Source organism: Balaenoptera borealis (assembly GCF_965194805.1).
Source record: "Balaenoptera borealis genome assembly, chromosome: 7".
Lineage (NCBI taxonomy): Eukaryota > Metazoa > Chordata > Mammalia > Artiodactyla > Balaenopteridae > Balaenoptera > Balaenoptera borealis.
The window spans coordinates 117,572,690-117,597,825 of NC_138864.1; the positions used below are offsets into that span (position 1 = coordinate 117,572,690).

The 25,136-nt window shown below is 39.2% G+C and overlaps 2 protein-coding genes across 2 annotated transcripts in view; one reads left to right on the forward strand and one right to left on the reverse strand.

Annotated features, from left to right (window-relative positions):
* The window catches only part of MGAM (maltase-glucoamylase), a 200,427-nt gene that overhangs the window by 26,007 nt on the left and 149,284 nt on the right, over positions 1-25,136 (forward strand). The gene's annotated exons all lie outside the window — the stretch shown is intronic.
* On the reverse strand, positions 136-16,905 carry PRSS37 (serine protease 37; the record flags this gene model as incomplete). The annotated part of the gene is made up of 5 exons (XM_082400411.1): positions 136-12,446; positions 13,027-13,159; positions 13,779-14,036; positions 15,333-15,520; positions 16,873-16,905. 5 exons carry the CDS (start codon positions 16,903-16,905, stop codon positions 12,306-12,308), a joined length of 753 nt encoding a protein of 250 aa, XP_082256537.1. The 3' UTR covers positions 136-12,305.

Sequence of the window (25,136 nt, forward strand, 5' to 3'; positions counted from 1 at the left end):
CCCCAGCACCTAACGTATAAGTGACTGGCTGATAATAACAATTTATTGAATGAATGAACCAATGAGGGGTGGCCTAGTGTACTGGAAAGAGCTCAGTCTCAGAAAGACGTTCCAACTTAACCACTGATTTTCTGTGACGCTTGCCAGTCTCTTACTCTCTTTGATCTTAATTTTCCTCACCTGTATGTAGGAATAACCAGATCTCCCTCCTAGAACTGTTTTAAAGATTAGCCTGAGATTTGTGATGCCTGGTACACTGCTGGGAACATAATAAGCACTGAAAAAAGTCCAAGAAATAAAAGTTTTCTTCTTTGTTCCTCCTAAGCAATAGTGGTACTCTTTTGAAAACAATTCAAAGTTTGTAATTCCTATTGATCCGTGACTGATCTCATTATTTAAAGCCTTCATCAAATAAACTAAGTCACCCTTTTGCTTTGACTATTTGCCCTAAAACTTTCCCTACAGATCTGCCAGGTAGTGGAGTTTGGACTCACAGCTGCAGCACACCCACAAGTGGGTCTTCTTGGCTTCCGGTAAATAGTCAGACTTACAAGACTGTCTTAGGCCACTCAGGCACCAGTGTACTCAGATGGGTATAGTTCAAGGATCCAGTTCACCAGCAGGGAAGTGTCAGACCTTCTTCTTTTGCAGAGTCCTTGCTGCCAGTTATACAGTTCAGGTGCAAGGAGAAGAGATCCACATTTGGGTAAGGGTGGAAGCTGCCCTAAAATAAAAGCCTCATGTCCCAAAGGATCCAATTTCTCTTGTAATAATTTCATAGACATAGCTCTCAGGGTTGAGCCAAGGGATACACACCTAAGAGTCATCCATCACGCTCAAGGAAGCAGGAGGTCTCCGTAAGATATTTATGTTTAACTGAAGGTCAAATTCTCATGCAGGGGGAGAAAGGACTTTGTTAACCCTTTTCCCATAGTGACCCTTGCAGAAGTAACTTCAGATGGAGCCAGCTTACTCATTGTTCTCGCTAGCCAACATGATCACATCTTAATTATAGTACCTCCTGCTACCGAGAACCCAACAGCTTGGTATATCAACCTCTGAATTGGGTCGGCTACTGCCCAACAGTGGGTTTCCCCCTCTTTTTTGGAACATTTAATACTTTTTCTTTTAATTGAGGTATAGTTGATTTACAATGTTGTGTTAGTTACTGGTGTATAGCAAAGTGATTCAGATACATACATATATATATCCATATATCAACATACATATATATATCCATATATCAGCATACATAATATGTGGGTGTATATATATTCTTTTTCAGGTTTTTTTCCATTATAGTTTATTACAAGATATTGAGTATAGTTCCCTGTGCTATACAGTAGGTCCTTGTTGTTTATCTATTTTATACATAGTAGTGTGTATCTGATAATCCCAAACTCCTAATTTATCCCTCCCCTACCTTTCCCCTTTGGTAACCATAAGTTTGTTTTCTATGTCTGTGAGTCTGTTTCTATTTTGTAAGTAAGTTCATTTGTATCGGTTTTTGGATTCCACATATAAGTGATATCATATGATATTTATCTTTCTCTGTCTGACTTATTTCACTTAGTATGATAATCTCTAGGTTCATCCATGTTGCTGCAAAGGACATTATTTCATTCTTTTTTTATGGCTGAGTAATATTCCATTGTATATATATACACCACGTCTTCTTTATCCATTTACCTGTTGATGGATGTTTAGGTTGCTTCCATGTCTTGGCTATTGTAAACAGTGCTGCTATGAACATTGAGGTACATGTATCTTTTTGAATTAGAGTTTTCTCCAGATATATGCCCAGGAGTGAGATCGCTGGATCATCTAGTAGCTCTATTTTTAGTTGTTTAAGGAACCTCCAGACTTTTTTCATAGTGGCAGCACAACTTACATTCCCACGAACGGTGTACAAGGGGTCCCTTTTCTCCACACCCTACCTAGCATTTGTTATTTGTAGACTTTTTGATGATGTCTGTTGTGACAGGTGTGAGGTGATACCTCATTGTAGTTTTGATTTGCTGTCCTCTAATAATTGGCGATGTTGAGCATCTTTTCATGTGCCTATTGGCCATCTGTATGTCTTCTTTGGAGAAATGTCTATTTAGATCTTCTGCCCATTTTTTTATTGGGTTGTTTGTTTTTTTGATATTGAGCTGTATGAGCTGTTTGTATATTTTGGAAATTAAGCCTTTGTCAGTCGCATTGTTTGCAAATATTTTCTCCCAGGCTGAAGGGTCTTTTCATTTTGTTTATGTTTTCCTTTGGTGTGCAAAAGCTTGTATGTTTGAAAGGTCCCATTTGTTTATTTTTGCTTTTATTTCTATTGCTTTCGGAGACTGACCTAAGAAAACATTGCTATAATTTATGTCCGATAATGTTTTGCCTATGTTCTCTTCTAGGAGTTTTATGACATCATGTCTTATCTTTAAGTCTTTAAGCCCTTTTGAGTTTGTGTGTGTGTGTGTGTGTGTGTGTGTGTGTGTGTGTGTGTATGGTGTGAGGGAGTGTTTCATTGATTTACGTGCAGCTGTCCAGCTTTCCCAACACCACTTGCTGAAGAGACTGTCTTTTCTCCATTGTATATTCTTGCCTCCTTTGTCAAAGCTTATTGACCATAGGTGTGTGGGTTTATTTCTGGACTCTCTGTTCTGTTCCGTTGATCCATATGTCTGTTTTTGTGCCAGTACCATGATGTTTTGATTACCGTAGCTTTGTAGTATTGTCTAAAGTTTGGGGGGGTTATGCCTCCGGCTTTGTTCTTTTTTCTCAGGATTGCTTTGGCAGTTCTGGGTCTTCTGTGTTTCCATATAAATTTTAGTATTATTTGTTCTAGTTCTATGAAAAATGTCTTGGGTAATTTGATAGTGATTGCATTAAATCTGTAGATTGCTTTGGGTAGTATGGCCATTTAAGCAATATTAATTCTTCCAATCCAAGAGCCTGGGATATCTTTCCATTTCTTTGAATCATCTTCAGTTTCCTTTATCAGTGTTTTATAGTTCTCAGCATATGTCTTTCATCTCCTTGGTCAGGTTTATTCCTAAGTATTTTTTTGATGTGATTTTAAAAGGGATTTTTTCTTTTACTTTCCCTTTCTGATATTTCATTATTGGTGTAAAGAAATGCAACCAATTTCTGTATATTAATCTTGTATCCTGCTATCTTGCTGAATTTGTATATCAGTTCTAATAGTTTTTGTGTGTAGTCCTTTGGGTTTTCTATATATAGTATCATGTCATCTACATATAATGACAATTTTACCTCTTCCCTTCCAATTTGGGTACCTTTTATTTCTTTTTCTTGGCCTCTCCACAGCCTAAAGTCAGAGGTTTAGCATGTTGGGTCTTTGAGTTGGATGGAGACCATCTAGAACATCAAATCCATGGAACTGTGTCTGTTTTTGTTTCTTCCTAAGTTCTTGGTGCCTAGAATATTACCTGGCCCATAATAAACAATAAATGTTTTCTAAATGATTGATTAGCTGTGTTAACTAGTCTTTTAACTCCTTTTATATATTATAGAGAAATTGAGGCCCAGAGAGGGCAATGGCCTGCCCAGAGTTTCGTAGAGAGCCAGAACTAAGTTTTCTGACTCCTGGTCCAAGGCTCTTTCCTTTATATAACACTACTTTCCTAAAGAGTTAGCTTTGCCTTTCCCTCCTTTGAATCTTGTCCCTTTTTGTATATACTTTTTCAGCCTTCTTTTTAGGCTTATTTGAACACATTTCCTTTGGTTTAGTTCTAAAGGATCTATAATCCAAAGGACAATACTTGATATACTTAAATTTTTTTTTCATTTCTACTTTCATTAACATGTTCTAGCACGTGTCTTTTCCTTATCCAAAGCTGTGAACTGAGGTATGTGCTAGCCACGTGTGGGTGTTAGTCATAGTTCAAGGGAGGGATAGCTCCACTGCTGTCACTGTGAGCTGTGTGAGGTCAAGCACCATCTTTGTCTTCTGGAAATGACAATATTCATCCTTTTCAAGTATAGAGATGCTTCTGTAGGTTATATTTTTAGTAGTAGAGTGAATTTTCCACTATGCCATGCCTATTTTTATACAGCTGTCTGTTGTGACCAACTGTCATAATGATAATAACCTAACATTTGTATTGGGCTTTACATTTTATCAGGTATTCTTATATGTAGTCTATTATCTCATTTGATTTTAATAGCAACTCTATGCAGGTAGTAATTCTATCCCCATTCTATAGATGACAAAACTCAGGCTGGAGTGATGATTTGCTTAACATCATCAACTAGTAAACAGTCAGATAAAACAGTCCCAAATGTTTGGACTCCAAGTCTTGTGCTTTTACCAGTAAACCTTAAGTTCCTCTTGATATACTTGTAAGACTTCATGCCGGGATTAGCCTGTGGAAAGCTCAAGTTCGTGAGTATTTTTAAACAGGTGAAATAAGCAACTAATCTTTCATGTTTGGTGTTGGCGGGATGCCTGGGAGTCAAGATCCAAAATCATGACAGACTGAAGTATCTATGACTTGCTTTTCTTAGGGACAAAACACTTGCGTTTTCCCAGTCATCTTTTGGGATTGGATTTCCTTCCTTTTCCGTGCGTGATTTAGCTCATGATGGATGTGAGGCTACTTTGTGTTTTATCCAAAAAAACAAATCTGGAGGCAAATCTGTGCTCTTGAATTGAATCTTCTGTAATTAAATCTTTTATAGTTTGCATTCTCCGAGCTGCAGCTGGATCCACGTTCATGTGCATAAGTGTGTATGTATGTGTGTAGGTCTTACTACTTCCCTTTCTGTTACGTGGTATGATCTCTGCTGGTGCAGCCTGGAGGGGGACTAGAAAAAGATGTAAACAATACAGAAAGGTAGAAAGTGTACAGCAGCATTTCCCATTCCACTCCCTGTTATTAGTCCCACTGCCCAGATGTGGTCACATGTTACCATTTGTCTTAGTTCTTCTGGTGATTACTTTCACAACTCTAAATAATATTTTGCCTTTCTTACTTGGTTTATCAACTTTGAAACTGTAACTTTTGAATCCCATTCATCAAAGTTTGGGAATCATCTCACTTAACCCCAAATTTATTCCCCTCTCCTATATTTGATTAGTTTTATTTACTTGTCATTCTTCTGGTTACTAATTTTGTAACTTCAAGTAATATGTTTTTCACTTTACTTTTTGAACCATAACTTATGACAGTGTCTACAGAATCTGACTATGTAGAAGGAAGAAATTAGTGCTTTAACTCTCATGTATTTTTCCCACATCCCAACTCATGTGTCCAACTTGAAATGACTGAAGGAGGAAATTAATTTATTGGAAGGAAATTGGCTATCTCTTAGAATCAATGGGAAGTCTGGAGAGTCAACATCAGAATGGGAACCAAGAGGGTTTAAACAGCTGGGAACACAGCCAAGTCACTCTAGAGGGACTGATGCTGGCAGTAACACTCACATTTCAACTGTCAGCATTATGTCCTAGACAGTGCCGCTGCCTCTGTGAATGTGTCCCTTTGCGTCATAGTACGTAAGCCCTGGCTAAGAGCTTCTGGTTGGCTGATTCTAGGTCACACACCTGCCCTAGATGATAGGTCCTGTGGTGAGAAAAAGTCTGATTTCCCTTTGGCTTCTAAAATGTGTATTTTTAAATTAGATGAAATAATGTACTCAACAATGAGGTTAAGTAGCAGAATTGATACAGCAGATGGTCGATTAATGAACTGGAAGGTCAGCTCAAAGAACTCTCTCAGAAGGTATCAGGAAGCAATAAAAAGATGGAAATAGGAGAAACAGGCCAAAAAAATTAAGCATATAGATTGAAGACAAAAGAAACTACTGGGGACAGCTTTCTCTCAATTAAAGAGAAAACGTTAGCAATATATAAGCATTTTAAGAGCAAAGCTGAAAACTTTGCTGAGGGGCTTTCCTTTAGTGGGAGCTAGTGGAGTGACTTCAAGAACTTCTACATTTTATGTTAAATGCAGTTATCATATGAGCCAGCAATTCCTCTCATAGGTATGTAGCCAAGAGAAATTAAAATATATGTCCACACAAAAATTTACCAATGAATGTTCATGGCAACACTGTTCATAATAGTCAAGAAGTGGAAACAACCCAAATGTCCATCATCCGATGAATGGATAAACAAAATGTGGTGTGTGTGTGTGTGTGTGTGTACATACACACACATATTCATACGATGGAATATTATTCAGCCATAAGAAGGAAAGAAGTACTGATACATGCTACAACACAGATAGACCTTGAAGCATTATGCTAACTGAAGGGAGCCTGTCACAAAGACTGCATGTTATATGATTCCCTTTGTATGAAAGGTCCAGAATAGGCAAATCTATAGAACCAGGAAGTTGATTAGTGGTTTCCAGGTGCTGGGGAATAGAGGTATTGGGTAGTGACTACTTATGGGTATAGCTTTCTATCAGGGTCATGAAAATGTTCTAAAATTAGATGGTGGTAATAATTGCTTAAGTCTGTGACTATATGAAAAACCACTGAATTTTACACTTAAAGACACATTAAAGAAATTAAAGATATAAGTATTGGAAAAGAAGAAATAAAACTCATTATTTTAAGAGGATATGATTGTCTACGTAGAAAATCCCAATAATCTAAACAATTTTAGGAAATAAGTTAATTTAGAAATGTAGCTATATATAAGGTCAATACCCAAACGTTAGTGTGTTTCTATATAGCAGTATGAAACAATTAGTAAAACTGGGTTTTTAGAAAACCATTTTTCGCAGCCTCTAGTGTGCTGTAAAATTCTGGGAAAGCTTTAGTTAGTACAAGCTTCATGGTGAAAGTTAGTTTCAGGTTCTCAATCTTGGCTGCATATGAGAATCACTTTGGCAGATTAAAAAGTATCAAGTGCCCAGGTCTTGCCCAAGAGCAATTACATCAGAATCTCTGAGATAGGGCCCAGGCATTATGTCTTTTAAAGTTCCTCAGGTGATTCAGATGTGCACAAAAGGTTAAGAAAAATAGAGTACTAATCTCATTGAAGTTTTCTTAGCATAGTGTCACTGAGATGAACTTATCTTGAATATAAGGTAAAAGATAACTTTAAAAAACAGGAATCAACAGTTCAGGCCTTTTTTCTTTTAATAAGGTTTTATAATTCAGCACTGGATAATTCTGAGGAACTAGTAAAAGAGTTGGAGGAACGTCTGATGACAGCGGCATTCACTTCAAGGCCCCTAGCTTTGCAAACTGGCTTTGGGTTTTCCCAGTATCCCCACAGGAGCAGTAGCCAATCCAGATCCTTACTCCTGAGATCCACGTGCTGGATGTTCCCTGGATGGATCCCTTACCCTCTTCCCTTCTTTTGTCATTCATCGTCATCGCCTTCTGGGTGCATTCAGGCTCAGGAGCCGCATTTGTCCCACTTTATTATTACAACTTGTCATAAACGCATTCCTCATCCTCACTTTCTCACTCCTGATCGTGGCATTTTCACTATTCTCTGTTTATCATGATATCTCTAGGAGAGCAGACACCACCTTTCCCAAACACCTTTCAACTCTATATTCTGCATTCCCAAGGAGAATTCTTAGAACCTGCTCAAGTTTTGGGGATCCTTGTCAAATGAATCTCAATATGTACTCTGTTTGAAATGTTACCCCAGTACTCCCAATTCCACTTTAGTTTTCTTTCATAGTACTTATCTGACATAATACATTTTAAAATTTAACTACCTGTACCTTTAAACTAGAATGTATACTCCTTGAGGACAAGAATCTTTTTCTTTGTTTTTCTTTTGTGCCTTCAGTGTTTAGAATAGTAGCTATTGTTGAACGAATAGCTATGGGCACAAAAATGGAACCATAACATGTATACTATTTCATAAACTGAGTCTTATGCTTATAATTTTCATGACAATACATATTCTTTTACAACACCATTTTAAATGATCACACATATTATTGTGTATGGTTGTACTGCCTTTTTAGAAATAAGCGATACTCTATGGCCCCCACCCTACCAGTTTTTTGCTCTCTACAGTGCTGCAGCAAACATCCTTGTAAAACTCTAAAGGTAGAAGTCAGAATATGCATAATTCGAAGGTTTATCACATGCATTGCCAAATTTTTGTAGAAAATGAATACGTACTTCCACCAAAAGTGGGATCCTAATTTTAAATAGGGTAGTCAGACAAGACTTCACTAAGAAAATATTTAAACAAAGATTTTAGGAAGTGAGGGAGGTAGCCATGCAGGAGTCTGGGGAAAGTGTAAAAGTTTGAGGTAAGAAAGTGTCTAATGTGTTCAAGGAGGAGCGAGGAGGCCACTGTGGCTGGAGTAGAGGGTGTAGTGGGCACTGAGGTCAAAGGGGCCATGGAGCCCATGATTTTAGGGACTTTATAGACCATTGTTCAAGTTTTATCTTCTATTCTGAGTGAGATGGGGAACCATTGGAGGGTTTTTAGCAGAGGCAAGTGACAAAACTTGACTTAGGTTTTAAAAGACCACTTTGGTAGTTGTACTGAGAATAGGTTAAATTTAGTAAGGCAAAAGTAGAAGAATAAAATGGGTTGGGGGATATTGCACTGCTCCAGGTTTACCAGGGTGGTTGCAGTGGAGACAGGGAGACGTGGTAAGATTGTCGAAATGTTTTGAAGATAGACCTGGCAGGATTTACCTATAGATTAGATATAAGATATGAGAGACGAGAGGAATCAAAAGTGACTCCAAAATTTTTGGCCTGAGTAGATTGCAGGGTCATCAGCTTGTCATCAGTTCATATGGGGAAGATCGTGGGTGAGGCTGGTTGACTTGTGGGTAAGACTTGGAGTTCAGTTTTGAACATGTTAAGTTTGAAATATATATTAGATATCAAAGTAGACTATATGAGTAAAATACATGAGACTGGACATCAAGGGAAAAGTCCAAACTGGAGATATATATTTGGAGCTGTTAGATTATATATCATATTTAAAATCTTAAGACTAGCATAGATCACTAAGGAAGTGGATGATATGTATAAGAGAAGAGGGCCAAGGCTAAAACTTGGGGAACTCTGATGTTAAGAGGTTGGAGAAATGTGGTGGAATCAATAGAGGAGACTGAAAAGAAGTAACCAGTGAGATAGATGGAAAAAAGGTGATGTCCTGGAGGCCAAGTAAAGAAAATGTTTCCAGGAAGAGGGAATGACTAACATTTTCAATTGATGCTGATAATGTCAAGTAAAATGAGAGCTGAGAATTGACTTGTGGATTTAGAAATATACAACTTATTGGTGACTTTAGAAACAGTAGTTTTAGAGGGAGTGCTGTGCAAAAGCCAGATTTGAGTTGGATCAAGAGACTGGGATGGAGAGGAATTGGTGGAAAAAAGTGAAAATAGACAACCTTTTCAAGGAGTTTTGCTGTAAATTGCAGGAGAGAATAACAGCCGGGGCAGGGGACATGAGATCTAAATACGGTTTTTTAATGGGAGATATAACAACGTGGTTCTGTGTTGATGGGACTTATGGGAGGGGGGGAGAGAGAGAGAGAGAGAGAGAGAGAGAGAGAGACATAGAGACAGAGACATAGAGACAGAGAGACTGAGAGACCGAGAGACCAAAAGAGAAATAGTACCAGAGTGATTTTCTCGACTAGAAGAGAGGGGATGAGATCTAGTGAATAAGTGGAGCCTTTGCTTTAGATACAAGCTGTTAAAATCTGCACAAAATCATCAGGAAAGCCTATGTCAAGAGCAGAGTCATTTATTAATAATCGTTCCAGCTAGGGAAAACTTTATCAAGAACAGAACATCAGTGATGTCCACAGAAGGGGAGTTACAGAAGGTTTTTTAAGGGCTAGCTCTTATGATTATAAATTGGGTGATCTTTTCTGGGTGAGCTTTTGGAAATGGGCAATGAATAGGGATTGGTCACTTTTAATTGGCTTTGGAGCACAGAGTGCATTCAGTGTTTCTTTTTCCGTCTGGATTCTGAAACTTTTGTGTTTTCTTTCCAGATAGGTTGTGGTTTGTTCTTGCTTGTTTTGCAGAATTGATAATTTTCTGACAGGTAGAATTATGGATTTAATTTTCATTTCTCAGACTTCCTTTTGGTCATCCTCTGGCTGAGGCTATAGGACAGATGATTCTGAATGGTGATCCAGATCTACACTGCTGTTTGAGTTATCTTTTGTCATACTGATGGTAATTTTGATTTAAACAAGTCCTAATCTTTCTTGTTGCTTCTATTGCATAATTGTTCTTTGCATCATTTGATGAGACAGCAGCCGCATGGCAGCATTTAAGGGAGTTTTCACACATTTGAACATAGCACAGTTTGCAATCTACTTCGAAGAGTGATTGATATGATTTGTTTATGCCTGAGTCATAGGCAATGGGAGTAGAGGAAGTACTTTGCCTGGAATATTGTTGCCTTTGCACTCAACACTTGAAGACTTGACTTCAACTCAAGGAATTTTTTTTTAAAATGGATCTAACTTTGTTAAGTTTGTGCCTTGACCAGGTTGCTACCTTAAAAGGAAATAGGGCGTTGGGCTTTTTTTTTTATGTTTTCCTCTGACATTCTTTTTAACCTGATTTACATTTCACAGGGTCAGGAAGCAATGCCAAGTGGCAAGACAATATTAGAAATTCTACTTTGGGAGTGGGATGAGGTTGGTGGGAAGTATCAAGGAGGCTTGGATGCCATTCTAATAAGTTTAGAATTTATTCTCAGGGCAATCGGGAACCATTGAAGGTTTTTAAATCCCATTATAAAAAGTAGTTCTTTTAGGGGCTGTGGATTTAAAAGTTGTATTAGTTTTCTATGGCTGCTGTAACAAATTACCACAAACACCTTAAATCAATAAAATGTATTACCTTAAATCAATACAAATTTATTATCTTACAGTACTAGTAGTAGGTCAGAAATTTGACAGATTTCACTGGGTTAAAATCAAGTTGTCAAGGATTGTAGGACTAAGGTCCCCATTTCTTTGCTAATTGGTGGCTGAGGGTCATTTCCAGTTTCTAGAGACTGCTCATGTTCCTTGCCTTGTAGCTCCCTTTTTCCATCTTCAAAGCCTGTAGTGGGGGGTAGGTCCATCTCATGCTTTGAATCTCTGCTGCCTCTTCTGTTGTCACGTCTCTCTGGCCAAATATTCTGCCTTCCTCTTCCACTTTTAAGGGCCCATGTGATTACATTGGTCCCACCCAGATAATCCAGGATAATCTCAACGTCCATAAGCATAATCACATCTGCAAAGCTGCATTTTCCATGTAAAGTAACATATTCATGGGTTCTGAAGATTAGGGTGTGGACATATTTTGGGGGCATTATTCTGCCTAACACAGACGTCATTAAAGTATAGATTGTATTTTAAACCTTGGGAATAGAAAATGTTACTCAAGGATAGTGTGGGGTTGTTTCCTGAATCTTCATCTGCTGGGAGATTACTTTAACCTTCCTTGTCCTGTATGACCAAATCTCTTGGGTATCCTGAATTCCTCTATCACTTCCAGACCTGGGATATCTGGAGAGATGTTTTACCAAGTTCTCAACCAGAGGACTGGTACCTGCTTTCTTGACCTTGTTAATCCCATGGTCTGAGGCCAAACCCAATTTCTGCCCTTCTTTCACCTCCCCTCAGCTATCTCTACCTCTTAAGCTCTGCTGCTGCCCTGATGCTGTGCTCTCCTTGGATCTAAATGACTGCTTCATCTCGCTCTGGAGCTGCCAGGCCTCCCTTTGGACTTGATTGGTGATTGTTGTCACTGTCCTGACATTTCTTTTCAACCTCCTACCCATCCGCTAGCTCTCTCCCTTCAGCCTGCTGCATTTTGGGAGAGTTTATTTCAGTACCCAGGATCTGAGACACAATTGAGAGCTTCAAGCCCTTTGAATGGTAAGAGAGGTAGCAGGAAAACAGAAGCCAGCATCTCTTGTGATGCCATGGACTTGCCTATAATTTCGAGGCTAAGAGCACAGGGCTGAGAATCTGACATTTTGGGGTTCCATTTCAGGTTCTGATATTTACCAGCTATAGATAATGTTAAGTAACCTATATTAGTCTCAATTTTCTTATTTTAAAGTAGGAATAAACGATAACCTCAAAGGGTTGTTATAAGCATTAAATGAGATAATGGATATAACTCAGTACAGTGTAGAAAGTGCTTATTTCATGTTTTGTTCTTGGTTCTTCAGATCATTATGGGATATGGACAGAGACACAAATAAGAAAACATAGGATACTGGTGTGATACATCCCAATATTTCTATTTGGACGTTTTATTTTGAATTTGGGGAAAGTTGTGGTTAGTGTTGTCAGGGCAGAGCCACTGGGATGCAGACGGAGTAGTCTGGTCTTATTTGTCTTTAGTGACGTTCTCAATCCAGGTGATATATTTCTGAACATTGGTGTAGATGCCCACATCCCCTCCCATGAAGTGTCCGACCTCGATCCCCTGTAGCTTGCCTTTGCAGATGACAGTAGCAACGGCCACCTCCTACAAGGGATCATGCAGAGAGAGGGAGAGAGACAGATTCGGTCAGATCTTCTCCTTATAGGAGCCCTCTCGTCCGCAATGTGGATGCGCCCTGTCTAGAGGTAGCATGCTGCATCAAGAAAAGAGCACTGAGCTGGGAGACTGGAAGCTTGAGTCATTTATCTAGCTTGGTCGTAACTAGTCTTATGTGACATTGAGAAAGTCAGAGAAAAACCTTTCTAGAACTCACATGTAAAATGAGTCAAACTCCATTTGTTTGAACTGGTGAAGCCAGTTTCAATTTGTGAAAAGTTTGAATTAATTTTTTAAAAGCAATGCCCGTTTCAAAGTTGCATCTATGAGAATAAAAACCTAGCAAAGTGTTATTAACTCTAGGTACTGCGTGATGCCCTTTAATGAATACAGACATCTCTAAGGAGGGCCCTTTACTGAAGATAATGGGGGGCTTTGCTGCAGCCTTATCAAATTTTCAAAAATTTACGAAGCTGTGGGCTTTCAATTTTTTAAATATCACGATTAAATAGTTAACTGGACATATATAATACAAGTAAGTGAAAGTTGAATAGAGAGAAAAGATTACCCCAAAAATTCGACTGAACACTTTCACAAATTTAACACATATGGAGTTTCTGTGGCTTTTTCCTTGTTCGGTTTTCTGGCAGTCTGCATCAGACATCATGGGGGCCTCCAGGTTCTGCCTTAAATCAGGGTGTCTGCCTGAGGGAAGACAGGAATAAAAGAAACCTTCCTGTTCACAATTGTTTGTTTTTTCACAATTGTTATTTAGCGCTCCAATCACCACCTTCTGTTTCAACTGGTGTTTTGTGTGTGTCTGAAGGAAATAATGAGACAAAGGGAAGACATGATTTTGTGCATGGTTATGAGAGTTAATCTTGAGGATTTTGAAATAGCCTTTATGTCCCTTTAAAAAGCAGAGTTTTCTTTCTTCTCTGTGTCTGTTCTTGGAGGCATAAGAGGTGACCTGACTCAGGTTCTCAGGTGTCCTCCACATGTTAAGTGAGCCAGTATGGGAGAGAGGAGCACAGACTCCTTAATGTGAATTGTACCTCTGACGATCAGGAATGGCGTGGCCTCTGTGCAGAGTCAGGTGGCCTGGTGGCCCCCTCTGCCAAAGCTCTGAAGAAGCAGTGGAGCATTAGTCACCCTAGGAAGGGAGGAGCTTTGGACTTCTGGGAGGGTCTCTTTTTGTCAGACCACTCATATAGTATCTCCCTTTGGTCTCCATCCATTCTCCTCCCTTCTCAGCTATACAGACATGGGTGCTCCTCTTCAGGGATAACTGATGACCCTGATTTTCTGTGGGAGGTGTACTCACCGCTGTTGTCTTGGCTCCAGTCCAAGCCTGAAAGCATACAGACGGTGCCTGGCTTGACGGTGCTGGTGGCGAGGGGAATGGGCTGGACTTTGTGGTTGAGGTTGGCGGGCTTAGCCAGCCTAATGAGCATGAGGTCATCCTGGGGGGAACTATGACTGTAGTTCCAGTAGCGGACAATCTGGATAGGGTCAATTATCTGCTCTGTCCCATCTCTGATTCTGACCCTGAGATTTCCCAGCATCACTTTCAGGTTTCTGGAGGGATAAGGGGTTGGAAGTAATCATCATCATCATCGTCATCATCATCTAAGCTGATGTTGAATGTTATAGTGTGCCAGATACTTTGCCAAGGGCTTTATCTGGATTCTAGATTACGTCATTTACCACTCACAACAAATCTGTGAGGTGGATTCTATTTTGAATCCCCATTTTACAGATGAAGTAACGGAGGCACGTAAGAGTATTCACCCATGTCACACAGTTAAGTGGTGGAGCCTTTACCCACTATGTTTTCATGTAGTGTCCTTAATGTAGTGGAGAAGAAAAGGATGCATGGCGTAGAAATATTATTTTCCCTCTTTCCAGCTCCAGCCTATCAGATTGGGCGTTTCCATTCCGGTGGAGGTAAGAGAATGAGGTGACTTGAGTGTTGGATATCTCCTGTTTGCTTCATCAGATCTACTCACAACTCTTTCATCCTGCCCTGTACTTGGGAAGGTGATATATGTGGATTAAATCAGTGGGCTTTCTGGTCCTCTAGCGTTTGATTGGTATTTGGCCAATAAGAAGCACCGGAAAGTAAGGGGAGGGAGAAGGGAGAGGTTGGAGTATATATCCTCCCATCTTTCTTCCTGTAAGATTGCCACAGGGCGTGGCTGTTGGCTGTCTCTTGACCAAAGGTTACAGCCCCTATCAGGCAGTCCCTGCGCACAGCGCACAGCGCGCTCTCTCTCTCCGTTTCTGTCTCTCTCTTTCTTTCCTTCTCCCCCCTTGTAAACATTCTCTCCCCCGCCGCTTTAGGTCTAGGGGTAGTAACTGCACCTTTCTAATACTAAACGCGGGGGGACTGAACTATTCCCTGTGTTTTCCCTATAACGAGACCATACCTTTGTCATTAGTTCTTTTTATAAACTCTCCTCAACTTAATCAAATTTGAGTGTACCATCAGTTACCTGCTGGTCCCTTAACTGACAAAACACATTCCTATTGCCAGTAAAAAACTTGAAAAACCGACGGGAGACTGAGGAGGCATAGTACGTAGAACGGGGCTCCTCTAGAGCAGCACTGCTGACGTGTGGGGCCGGGTTCTGCTCTGCGGTGGGGCTGCTCTGTGCGCGGTGGGGTGTTCAGCCGCGTCCCTGCCCTGGCCTCTGTTCGCAGGGTAGGCGCCCTTAGCACAGCCTCCCCCCATCCCTCATCCCATTGTGACAGCCGAAGGTGCCTGCCTTTGCCAAATGGAAATACACCGGAGGGGAAGCTGCCTCTACTTGAGAACCACCGGCGCAGAATGAGTATAGCTGTTGTAGTGGGTAAGGATGTCCCGGCACTCACGGTAGGCAGCAGTGAGCGGGGGCCAGCACCCAGCTGCTTTTGATGAGGACACCCACACAGGGGTTGAAGTGAGACTTGAGGTATACCAGATAGGGGGCGTGGTCTTCTTTCTGCACAGATGAGTGAGCGGGGAAAAATGTCCCTGAGAAACATATATAAGATGTTCTTAGAACGAATAAGACAATCAACTACTTCCTAGTTGAATAGAAATATGGATGATTTTAAAGAAGTAATCAGTTGGCCAGGAAATGTGAAAATGTCTGACATTTTTTTCGAATAAAAATGTAAATCAAAATGACATAGTGTTTCATCTAATATTTATACGAATCATTTTTGTTTAATATTGGTAATATTCAGTCTAAGAAGGTACAGTGAGAGAGACTCTCATTTACTGCTTATAGGAATGGGAATTTATTCTATTTTCTTGAAAAGCAATTTAGAAATGGGCATCAAGAATTGTCAATGGTTCGTCAACTTTGACCTAATATTTCCAAAGCCAAGAATTCTTGATTCTAAAGAAATAATCAGATGTAGACAAAGATTATTAATAAATGTGCTCATTTTAACACTATTTATAATAGCTAAATGGTTGAAATATGAGTGTCCAATGAAGTAATGTTGGACATTGAAATACAAAAGTATATGAACAAATGGAACGTCATATACATTAAAATTATATTTGTAATGTACATTAAACAGCAAAGGAAATATTGATAACCTTTAAGTTAAAAAATAAAAATGTACATTTAATCCAGTAATCTAATTGTCTAAAAACAAGTAAAGAAACAAAAATAAACCATTAAAAATAAATAAAACCTGGGAGTAAATTCAGACAATGCATTAGCATTGTTTCTACTTTTTAATATTTCCAAATTTTCTAGTATGAACATGCAGTGCTTTTATAAATGAATTATATTATTAAAAAAAACTAGAGAATAAAGAGGAGGAAGGCTGATTCTAGTATCAGAAATATTGTGCTTGTCTCAGCTGCCCTTGGTTCTTATGTTAGTCCTCCCCAAGCCCAGTCCTGTGCCTCACCACACCCTTCTCTGTGTGGTCACACAGTTAGAAACACCAAGGAAAAAAGGGTGGAGTGTTATTGAGGACAAGAGACATTGAGTTCTTGTTCTAAGTGCTTTACATGGATTTATTTAATCTTCACAATGACTCTGTAATGTAAGTAGTAATATCCCCATTTTGACTGTAGAAACTGAAGCACAGATAGATTAATTAACTTGTCTAAGCTCACACAGCTAATTTGTGATGCAACCTAGGCAAGTCAGGGTGTGGTGGGAAAGGCCTCACCAGCCAATTCTGCCATCAGAAGAACGTCATGGTAGTCAGGAAGTGTAGGACATAGGGCCCTAGCATTTGATCTTTTGCTCCCACGTTCTCCATTCCCTGCATTCTGAGTCTCTAAGCTTTTGAAAAAGGGGGCGTATCAGATGTCAAAATGAGTACTCTGTCCTTGTGAGTACACTAGACTTGCCTGCTGTGTGATGAAGCCCACATTTTGGAATAACCAGGGTGGAACACTCACTGTTGAGCATTCTCTGAGGCAGGTGTACACCATAACCTACCCCATAGCTTAGCAATGGGGGCTCAGCCTGTCCTGAGAGCCTTTGGAGTCTGAGAGGGGAGACCCCTAATTATGCTTCTGACAGTTTCTCTTGACTCTTCTTTTGCACCTTCCACACATCCTGCCTCTGCCTCACTCCATCCTATATTAACCTGTGCCTTATAGGACAGAGTAGAAAGTCATGGATACATACCAGCAAGGACACTCAAACAGAAGATAAATTTCATAGCCGTCTAAATCTTTCCTTGTGAGGTGCGGAAGACCAGCAGAATATGGAGCTCTCAGCTCAGTATTTTCCTCAGGAACACCTAGGAGAATCAGTGGGTATGGTTAGGCATGGGGGCACGCAGTGGGATTGAAAAGCAGCGCTGGGCATAAACAGGAAGGAGGAAGAGGGCTCCAGATAGGCAGATGGAGGCCCTTCTGCTGCAGGGAGGGTGGGGGACTATGCCTCTATTGGGGTCTCTTAGGGAAGAACAAGGAAGCCTAGTTCCTGGACTTCTGGATCCAGGTCCCTCTATTTGCTGTCCCTAAAAGCCCATCTCCCTAAAAGTGGTTAAACTGTCGGTGGGAAAGGGAGCTCCAGGCTTAGGACTTATCTCCCCATGGAGTTTTTCAGGCCAGGGCTGTGGGGACAGGACTCTCCACCTTAGTTCAGGAAGACAGTGTGCTCAGGTTTGCTCTGAACTCCCTAACAGTTACTTATACTTTCCTTCAGCCCCTCCCATCTTTATTACACTAAGTTCATCTTTCCCTGTGGTCACTGTTTCATCACTCAGCCGTCATCACCAGCTTGGTCTGGTAGTTGTGATCAGCAGCTTTGAGCTATGGAAATGTGGAAATGGAAAGCATTCACTGAGTGGTTATTTTGACAGTTGGAGAATGACTTACATTCTAGATTACATTAGATCTAGGATCTACTGAATGGTTGGTGACAATTCAGAAGGCAGTACCTCCAAGTGTTTTTTACCTAATGAAAAGATTTCTCAGCCAATAACAGAGTGCCACCGTCATCCCTGGCTAGTTGGGAACACAAAGAGCAGGGATGCTAATAGTTAACATTCATTGAGCACTTACTGCATCCCAGGCACTGAGCTAAGTTCTTTACAGACAGTGTTAGTGGTGATTTTATATCAGGTTAGTCTGAGATGTAAAATTAATTATGCTTTGTATCATTCTAGCCCCTGAAAGTTTCCTAAACTCATAATCTCATTCCAGTGTCACAGCAACCCTGGAAAGACGAGACAGGGGTGGGACTGGTATCATTTTTTCTTTTTTCCTGACCTGTAGGTGACAGACCCGACACAGAGAATTTAAATGATTTTCTCAAATCACACATGACTGGAAAGACTAGAAGTACAATCTACATCTTACTACTGGCTACCCACCACTTTTCAACCACATCCTCCCGGCTTCAGCTCATTAACCAGCATTCATGGATCTGGGAAAGCTATACAGTCCCTCACACAAATTCCCTGAAGTGTGGAATGAGAAATTAACATGACACATACTTTCTTGAACCTCACAATGAACACAGGGCTACATTGGGAGTAGGGCTGGTTTATGAAATATATTTGAGGTTCCTAGACAGGATGGAGTTATGGAAGGTTTTCTGTGGTGGGGGTGGGATTAGTTAAAACAGGTAAAATTTTGGGAAAGAGGTATACTTTACTTTCAGGTTGTTTTCCTAGCTCTTTTGGAAACATTCTGGACCAGGAAGGGAGTTTGAGGCTTGTTTGGGGATGTGAGGACTAAGAGCAGAAAAGCAGATTTTCTGGCGGAGTTGGCACTGGGGACCGCTACCTGTTGATGAGCTTCACATTGGTGTCTCTACCCCAGAGCTCTGGTCCCACATATACAATTGCCTCCTGGAAACCATTGTTTGTGTCTCCTCTCAGCTCCTGAAATTTAGCATGTCAAAATTAAACTCCTTATTCCTCCAGCCTTTCAAATTCATTCTTCTGCTTGTTTTCCTTATTTTAGAAGACAATTCTACCTTCCACTTTAAAAAATTTTCTCTTTTTCTGACCACTCAATCCCAAAGTCCATCCTACTTCCCAAAATCTCTTGAAGCCATCCATATCTTTCCATTCTCACTGCTGTCACCCCAATCCAGGCCATAATCTTGTCTCACTTGAACTAATGCATGTGCCTCTCTACTGTTGCTCAACTTGCCATTCTTTTACTCAGATTTTGTTTCTAAGATGTAGATGAGAGCATGTTAGTCTCCTTCTTAAAGCTCTTCAGTAGTTTGCTACTACGTGTAGAATGAACCCCTAGCATGGTTTAGGGAGCTGCCTTGATCCTCATCTCATCTCATCTCATCTCATCTCGTCTCGTCTCGTCTCGTCTCGTCTCGTCTCGTCTCGTCTCGTCTCGTCTCGTCTCGTCTCATCTCGTCTCGTCTTGTCTTTGTCTCCCTCCCTTCTCATCCCCTCTTTGCCACCCCCTCCCACCTGCCAACCCCACACACTTATTTCCAGGCCTACAAAACTACTTTCAAGTGTGGGTTTTCTTGTTTCAATACAAATAACCTTTTATAATACTTTAGCCTTTGAATGTTTTAGTTTGCCAATCCCATTTATATTTTTCCCTTTTTGTTTTAGGATATTAATATCTGATATGGACATTTTCATAAAGCTTCTCTTTGTAAAAATATCTTCAGAATCCTGTGGGTGTGTATGTATGTGTATGCTATTCAGTGTTTCCGCATGTCTGTATGTTTTTTGTCATTAAGTTCTTTCTTTATCTGTTAGTGTTATTATAGATTCCATGTATATATGGAGACATATCTGTCCATGGCCTCTTTCCACAGAATATCTCATGTTTATAGGGACTCTAAATCTATTATTGTCTCATTCTGCCATCTAACAGATTTTCTATTTAAGTAATATTCTTGTTATATTTGCCGCCAAAAAAATCAATTTGAAAAAGGCAGCCACAGAGAAAGGAGAGAGCAAGTGAATGAGAGTATCCTGTCCAAGAGGACAGTGTAGGAAGAACAGATTTAGAGATCTGACAGGAGCCACTAGTACTGGTGTTGATTGGGAACTTTTATTCAAATCGTGTCTGTGGTTGTGAGATACGACCTGTACAAGTGAAGCAGTTCTAAGGAGGGGTGGGCTGAGTGTGACATGCATAAAAGGGAGAGGAGTCAGTGTCACAAAGAGGAGTGGAGACATAGCTCTGCTTCATCAGAGTAGCCCAGAAAGGAGAGGGTCAATGGGACATGTAGAGGGAGGGGTGCTAGTTACACATTGTGGGGAAGGAACTGGTGAAAAGAACTGAGAGGCTGGAGAAAGAACTTGGGATGAATTTTAACTCCACAGAAAGTTCACTTGGCTCCTACTTCCCTAGATAAGGTGGATAAAGCTCAGATCCCTGAAACTCATCTTCCCATAGGACAGGTATCAATTAGACTGAGAGGATTTCTGTGCCTATTGACAGAGAGAGTGGGCAGGTGTAACTGATGAATCCTTTTTTACACCAAGGATCAATACAAGAAGGAGAAGCCTCTAAATGACAGACTTGTAGAATCCTCATCCCCAGTTCTCTCACCTGCACTTTCTCCTGCTGTTCAGAATCCCCAAGCAGGATATACGTTCTATCCCTGCTTTGTGCCTGTTAGTTTCCACTACAACATTATCCTCAGGACAAGATTCAGGCATCAACATGAAGTGTATCCTATTAACCTTGCTGATGATAACTGGCGAGTGACTGAAGATATCTCATGCTTGATTGGGGCTCTACTAGGAGGTGAGGCTGTGGAGTTTTGTTGGAGAGGGAGAGCTGATGGATTAGGAACAGGGAAGTTTGGGAAATAGGTGATATACTAGTCATTTTCTGTACAGGCTCAGTCATTTGTAGAACCTAACTAAACTTTTTTTTAAATTAAATTTTTATTTTTGGCTGCGTTGGGTCTTTGTTGCTGTGCACGGGCTTTCTCTAGTGGTGAGTGGGGGCTACTCTTCGTTGTGGTGTGTGGGCTTCTCATTGCGGTGGCTTCTCTTGTTGCAGAGCACGGGCTCTAGGCATGCGGGCTTCAGTAGTTGTGGCACGCGGGCTCAGTAGCTGTGGCTCATGGGCTCTAGAGCTCAGGCTCAGTAATGTGGCGCATGGGCTTAGTTGCTCTGCTGCATGTGGGATCTTCCTGGACCAGGGCTCGAACCTGTGTCCCCTGCATTGGCAGGTGGATTCCTGCGCTGCTGCGCCACCAGGGAAGTCCTAAAACATTTATTATGGGCTTAAAACCTCATCTGAATGTCTGATAAATTTTCAATAAGCTTCTCTCCATAATTAATAGACCTTGCTGGAATTTTGATAGGAATTTCATTAAACCTATCGATCAGTCTGGGGGCAATTGCTACCTTTACTATGTTTAGTTTTCCAGTCCATGAACACAGCATGTTATTCCTTTTATTTAGTTCTTTGATTTCTTTCTTCAACATTTAAAATTTTTCAGCATAAAGATTCTGTACATATTTTGTTAACTATATGCCTAATTATTTAATTTTCTTTGGAGTGATTGTAAATCATATTGCATTTTTAGTTTTAGGCTTCATATGTTCATTGTTAGTATATAGAAGTGCGACTGATTTTTATGTGTTGATTTTGTATTTCCTGACCTTGCTGAACTCATGTATTCTAGGAGTTTTTTGTAGATTCCTTGGGATTTTCTATGTAGACAATCATGTCGCCTACAGGAAGGGACAATTATATTTCTTCCTTTGCAATTGGATTTGATTTTCTAATATTTGTTAAGGATTTTTGTATCTTCTTGATGACAGACATTCTAACAGGTGTGAGATGATATCTCATTGTGGTTTTGATTTGCATTTGCCAATGATTAGTGCTATTGAGTATCTTTTCATGTACCTGTTGGCCATTTAGACGTCTTCTTTGGAAAAAAAAGTCTATTTAATTCCTCTGCTCATTTTTAAATTGTTTTTGTTGTTGTTGTTGTTGTTTTTGAGTTGTATGAGTCCTCTATATGTTTTGAATATTAACCCTTTATCTCTTTATATAGTCTGCAAATATTTTCTCCCATTCTGTAGGTTACAATTTCATTTTGTTGATTGTTTCTTTTGCTGTACAGAAGCGTTTTAGTTTGATGTAGCCTCACTTGTTGATTTTTGCTTTTGTTGCTTGTGCTGTTAGTGTCATGTCAAAAAAGTTGCCAAGACCCATGTCAAGGAGTTTCCTCTCTATGTTTCCTTCAAGGAGTTTTATGGTCTCCCATTTACAATAGCATCAAAAACAATAAAATACTTAGGAATAAATTTAACCAAGGAAGTGAAAGATCTGTACAATGAAAACTATAAGACTTTGAAGAAAGAAATTAAAGGAGACATAAACAAATTGAGATATCCCATGTTCATGGCTTGGAAGAATTAATATTGTTAGAATTTCCATACTACCCAAAGCCATCTATAGATTTAATGCAATCCCTATCAAAATTCCAATGACTTTTTTTTACAGAAATAGAAAAGAAATCCTAAAATTTGTATGGAATCACAAAAGACCTCAAATAGCCAAAGCAATCCTGAGAACAAAGCCGGAAGCATCACACTTCCTGATTTCAAACTATACTGCAAAGCTATAGTAATTAAAACATTGTGGTATTGGTATAAAAATAGAAACAGAACAATGAAACAGAATAGAGAGCCTGGAAATAACCCCCTGTATGTACAGTCAGTTGACACTTGACAAGAGAGCCAAGGACACTCAATGAAGAAAGGATAGTTTCTTCAACAAATGGTATTGGGAAAACTGGATAACCACATGCAAAAAAATGAAATGGGAACGCTATCTTACACCACTCACAAAAATTAACTCAGAATGAATTAAATACTTAAACCATGAGATTCCTAGAGGAAAACATAGGGAAGAAGCTTCTAATTGATTTTCCAATGTTGAACCAGTCTTGCATACCTAGCAGAAATCCCACTTGGTCTTAGTGTATGTATAATGTTTTTTATACATTGTTGGATTTGATTTGCTAATGTTTTGTTGAGGATTTTTGCACCTATGATCATGAGGGATTTTTTTTGTAGTTTTCTTGTAATGACTTTGGATAATGCTGGCCTAATAGAATGATTTAGGAAATATTCCCTCTGCTTCTATCTTCTGAAAGAGGTTGCAGAGAATTGGTATAATTTCTTACTTAAATGTTTGGTAGAATTCATGAGTGAGCTCATCTGGGCCCAGTGTTTTCTGTTTTGAAAGGTTATTGTTTAATCGATGTCTCTAATAGATATAAGCGTATTTAGATTGTCTATTTCATCTTGTTTGAGTTTTGGCAGATTATGTTTTTCACAGAATTCATCTAGGTTTTCATGTTTGCAAGCATAGAGTTGTTTATAGTATTCCTTTATGGTCCTTTTACTGTCCATGGGGTCTGTAGTGATATCTCCTCTTTCACTTCTAATATTAGTAATTTGTGTCCTCTTTCTTTTATTCTTGGTTATATTGGCTAAGGCTTATTGATTTTTCTGATCTTTTCAAAGGACCAGTTTTGTGTTTTGTTGATTTTCTCTATTTCTTATTTTCATTTACTTTGATTTCTGCTCTAATTATTATAATATTGTAATATCTTTTCTTCTGCTTATTTTGGATTTAATTTGCTCTACTTTTTCTAGTTTCCTAAGGTGGAAACATATTATTGACTTTAGATCTTTTTTTTCTTTTCTAATATATACATCCAATGCTAAAAATTTCCTTCTAAGCACTGTTTTTGCTGCATCCACAAATTTGGTAAATTGTGTTTTAATTTTAATTTAGTTAAAATATTTTAAAATTCCTTTTGAGATTTCTTTGACCCATGTGTTATTTTTAAGTATGTTGTTTAATCTCCATGTATTTTGGGATTTTCTAGCTATATTTCCATTATTGATTTCTAATTTAATTGTAGTGTGGCCTGAGAGCAGACACTGTATGTTTCCTGTTCTTTTAAGTTTATTATGTGTCTTGTATGACACAGAATGTGGTCTATCTTGATGAATTTTTCATGTGAGCTTGAAAAAAATATATATTCTGCTGTTTTTGCATAAAGTATTCTGTAATTTTTTTTACTGTATCCAGTTGATTGAAGGTGCTGTTGAGTTCAACTATGTCCTGACTAATTTTCTGCCTTCAGGAACCATCCATTTCTTTCTTTTTTTTTTTATTTGGGGTATAGTTGTTTTACAATGTTATGTTAGTTTCTACTGTACAGTGAAGTGGAGTTCCCTGTGCTATACAGCATGTTCTCATTAGTTATCTATTTTATACATATCAGTGTATATATGTCAATCCCAACCTCCCAATTCATCCCACCCACACCCCCCGCCTTGGTGTCCATATGTTTGTTCTCTACGTCTGTGTCTCTATTTCTGCCTTGCAAACTGGTTCATCTATACCATTTTTCTAGATTCCACATGTATGCGTTAATATACGATATTTGTTTTTTTCTTTCTGACTTACTTCACTCTGTATGACAGTCTCGAGGTCTATCCATGTCTCCTCAAATGACCCAATTTTGTTCCTTTTTATGGCTGAGTAATGTTCCATTGTATATATATACCACATCTTCTTTATCCATTTGTCTGTTGATGAGGAACCGTCCATTTCTGATAGAGGGATGTTGAAGTCTCCAGCTATGATAGTGGATTCAACTATTTCTCCTTTCAGTTCTATCAGTTTTTACTTCATATAATTTGAGGCTCTCTCATTGGGCACATGCACATTGAAGGTGGTTATGTCTTCTTGGATAATTGACACCTTTATCATAATATAATGCCCCTCTTTATCTCTGATAACTTTCCTTGCTTTGAAGTCTGCTCTGTCTTAAATCAGTATAGCTATTCCTGCTTTCTTTTGATTAGTCTTAGTATGATATATCTTTATCCATCCATTTAATTTTAATCTATATGCATCTTTATATTTAAAGTGGGTTTCTTGTAGACAACATATAGTTGAGTCTTATATTTTAATCCACTCTGACAATCTCCATCTTTTAATTGGTGCATTTAGACCATTGACATTCAAAAGTGATTATTGATATAGTTGGATTAATATCTACCATATTTGTTACTGTTTCTTATTAACAATAATAAGAATGTTTGTTTTTGTCTTCCACTCTTTTTCTGCCTTTCATGGTTTTAACTGAGCATTTTGTATGATTCCAGTTTCTCTCCTTTCTTAGCATATCAGTTATACTTCTCTTCTTTATACTTTCCTGTTTTTAT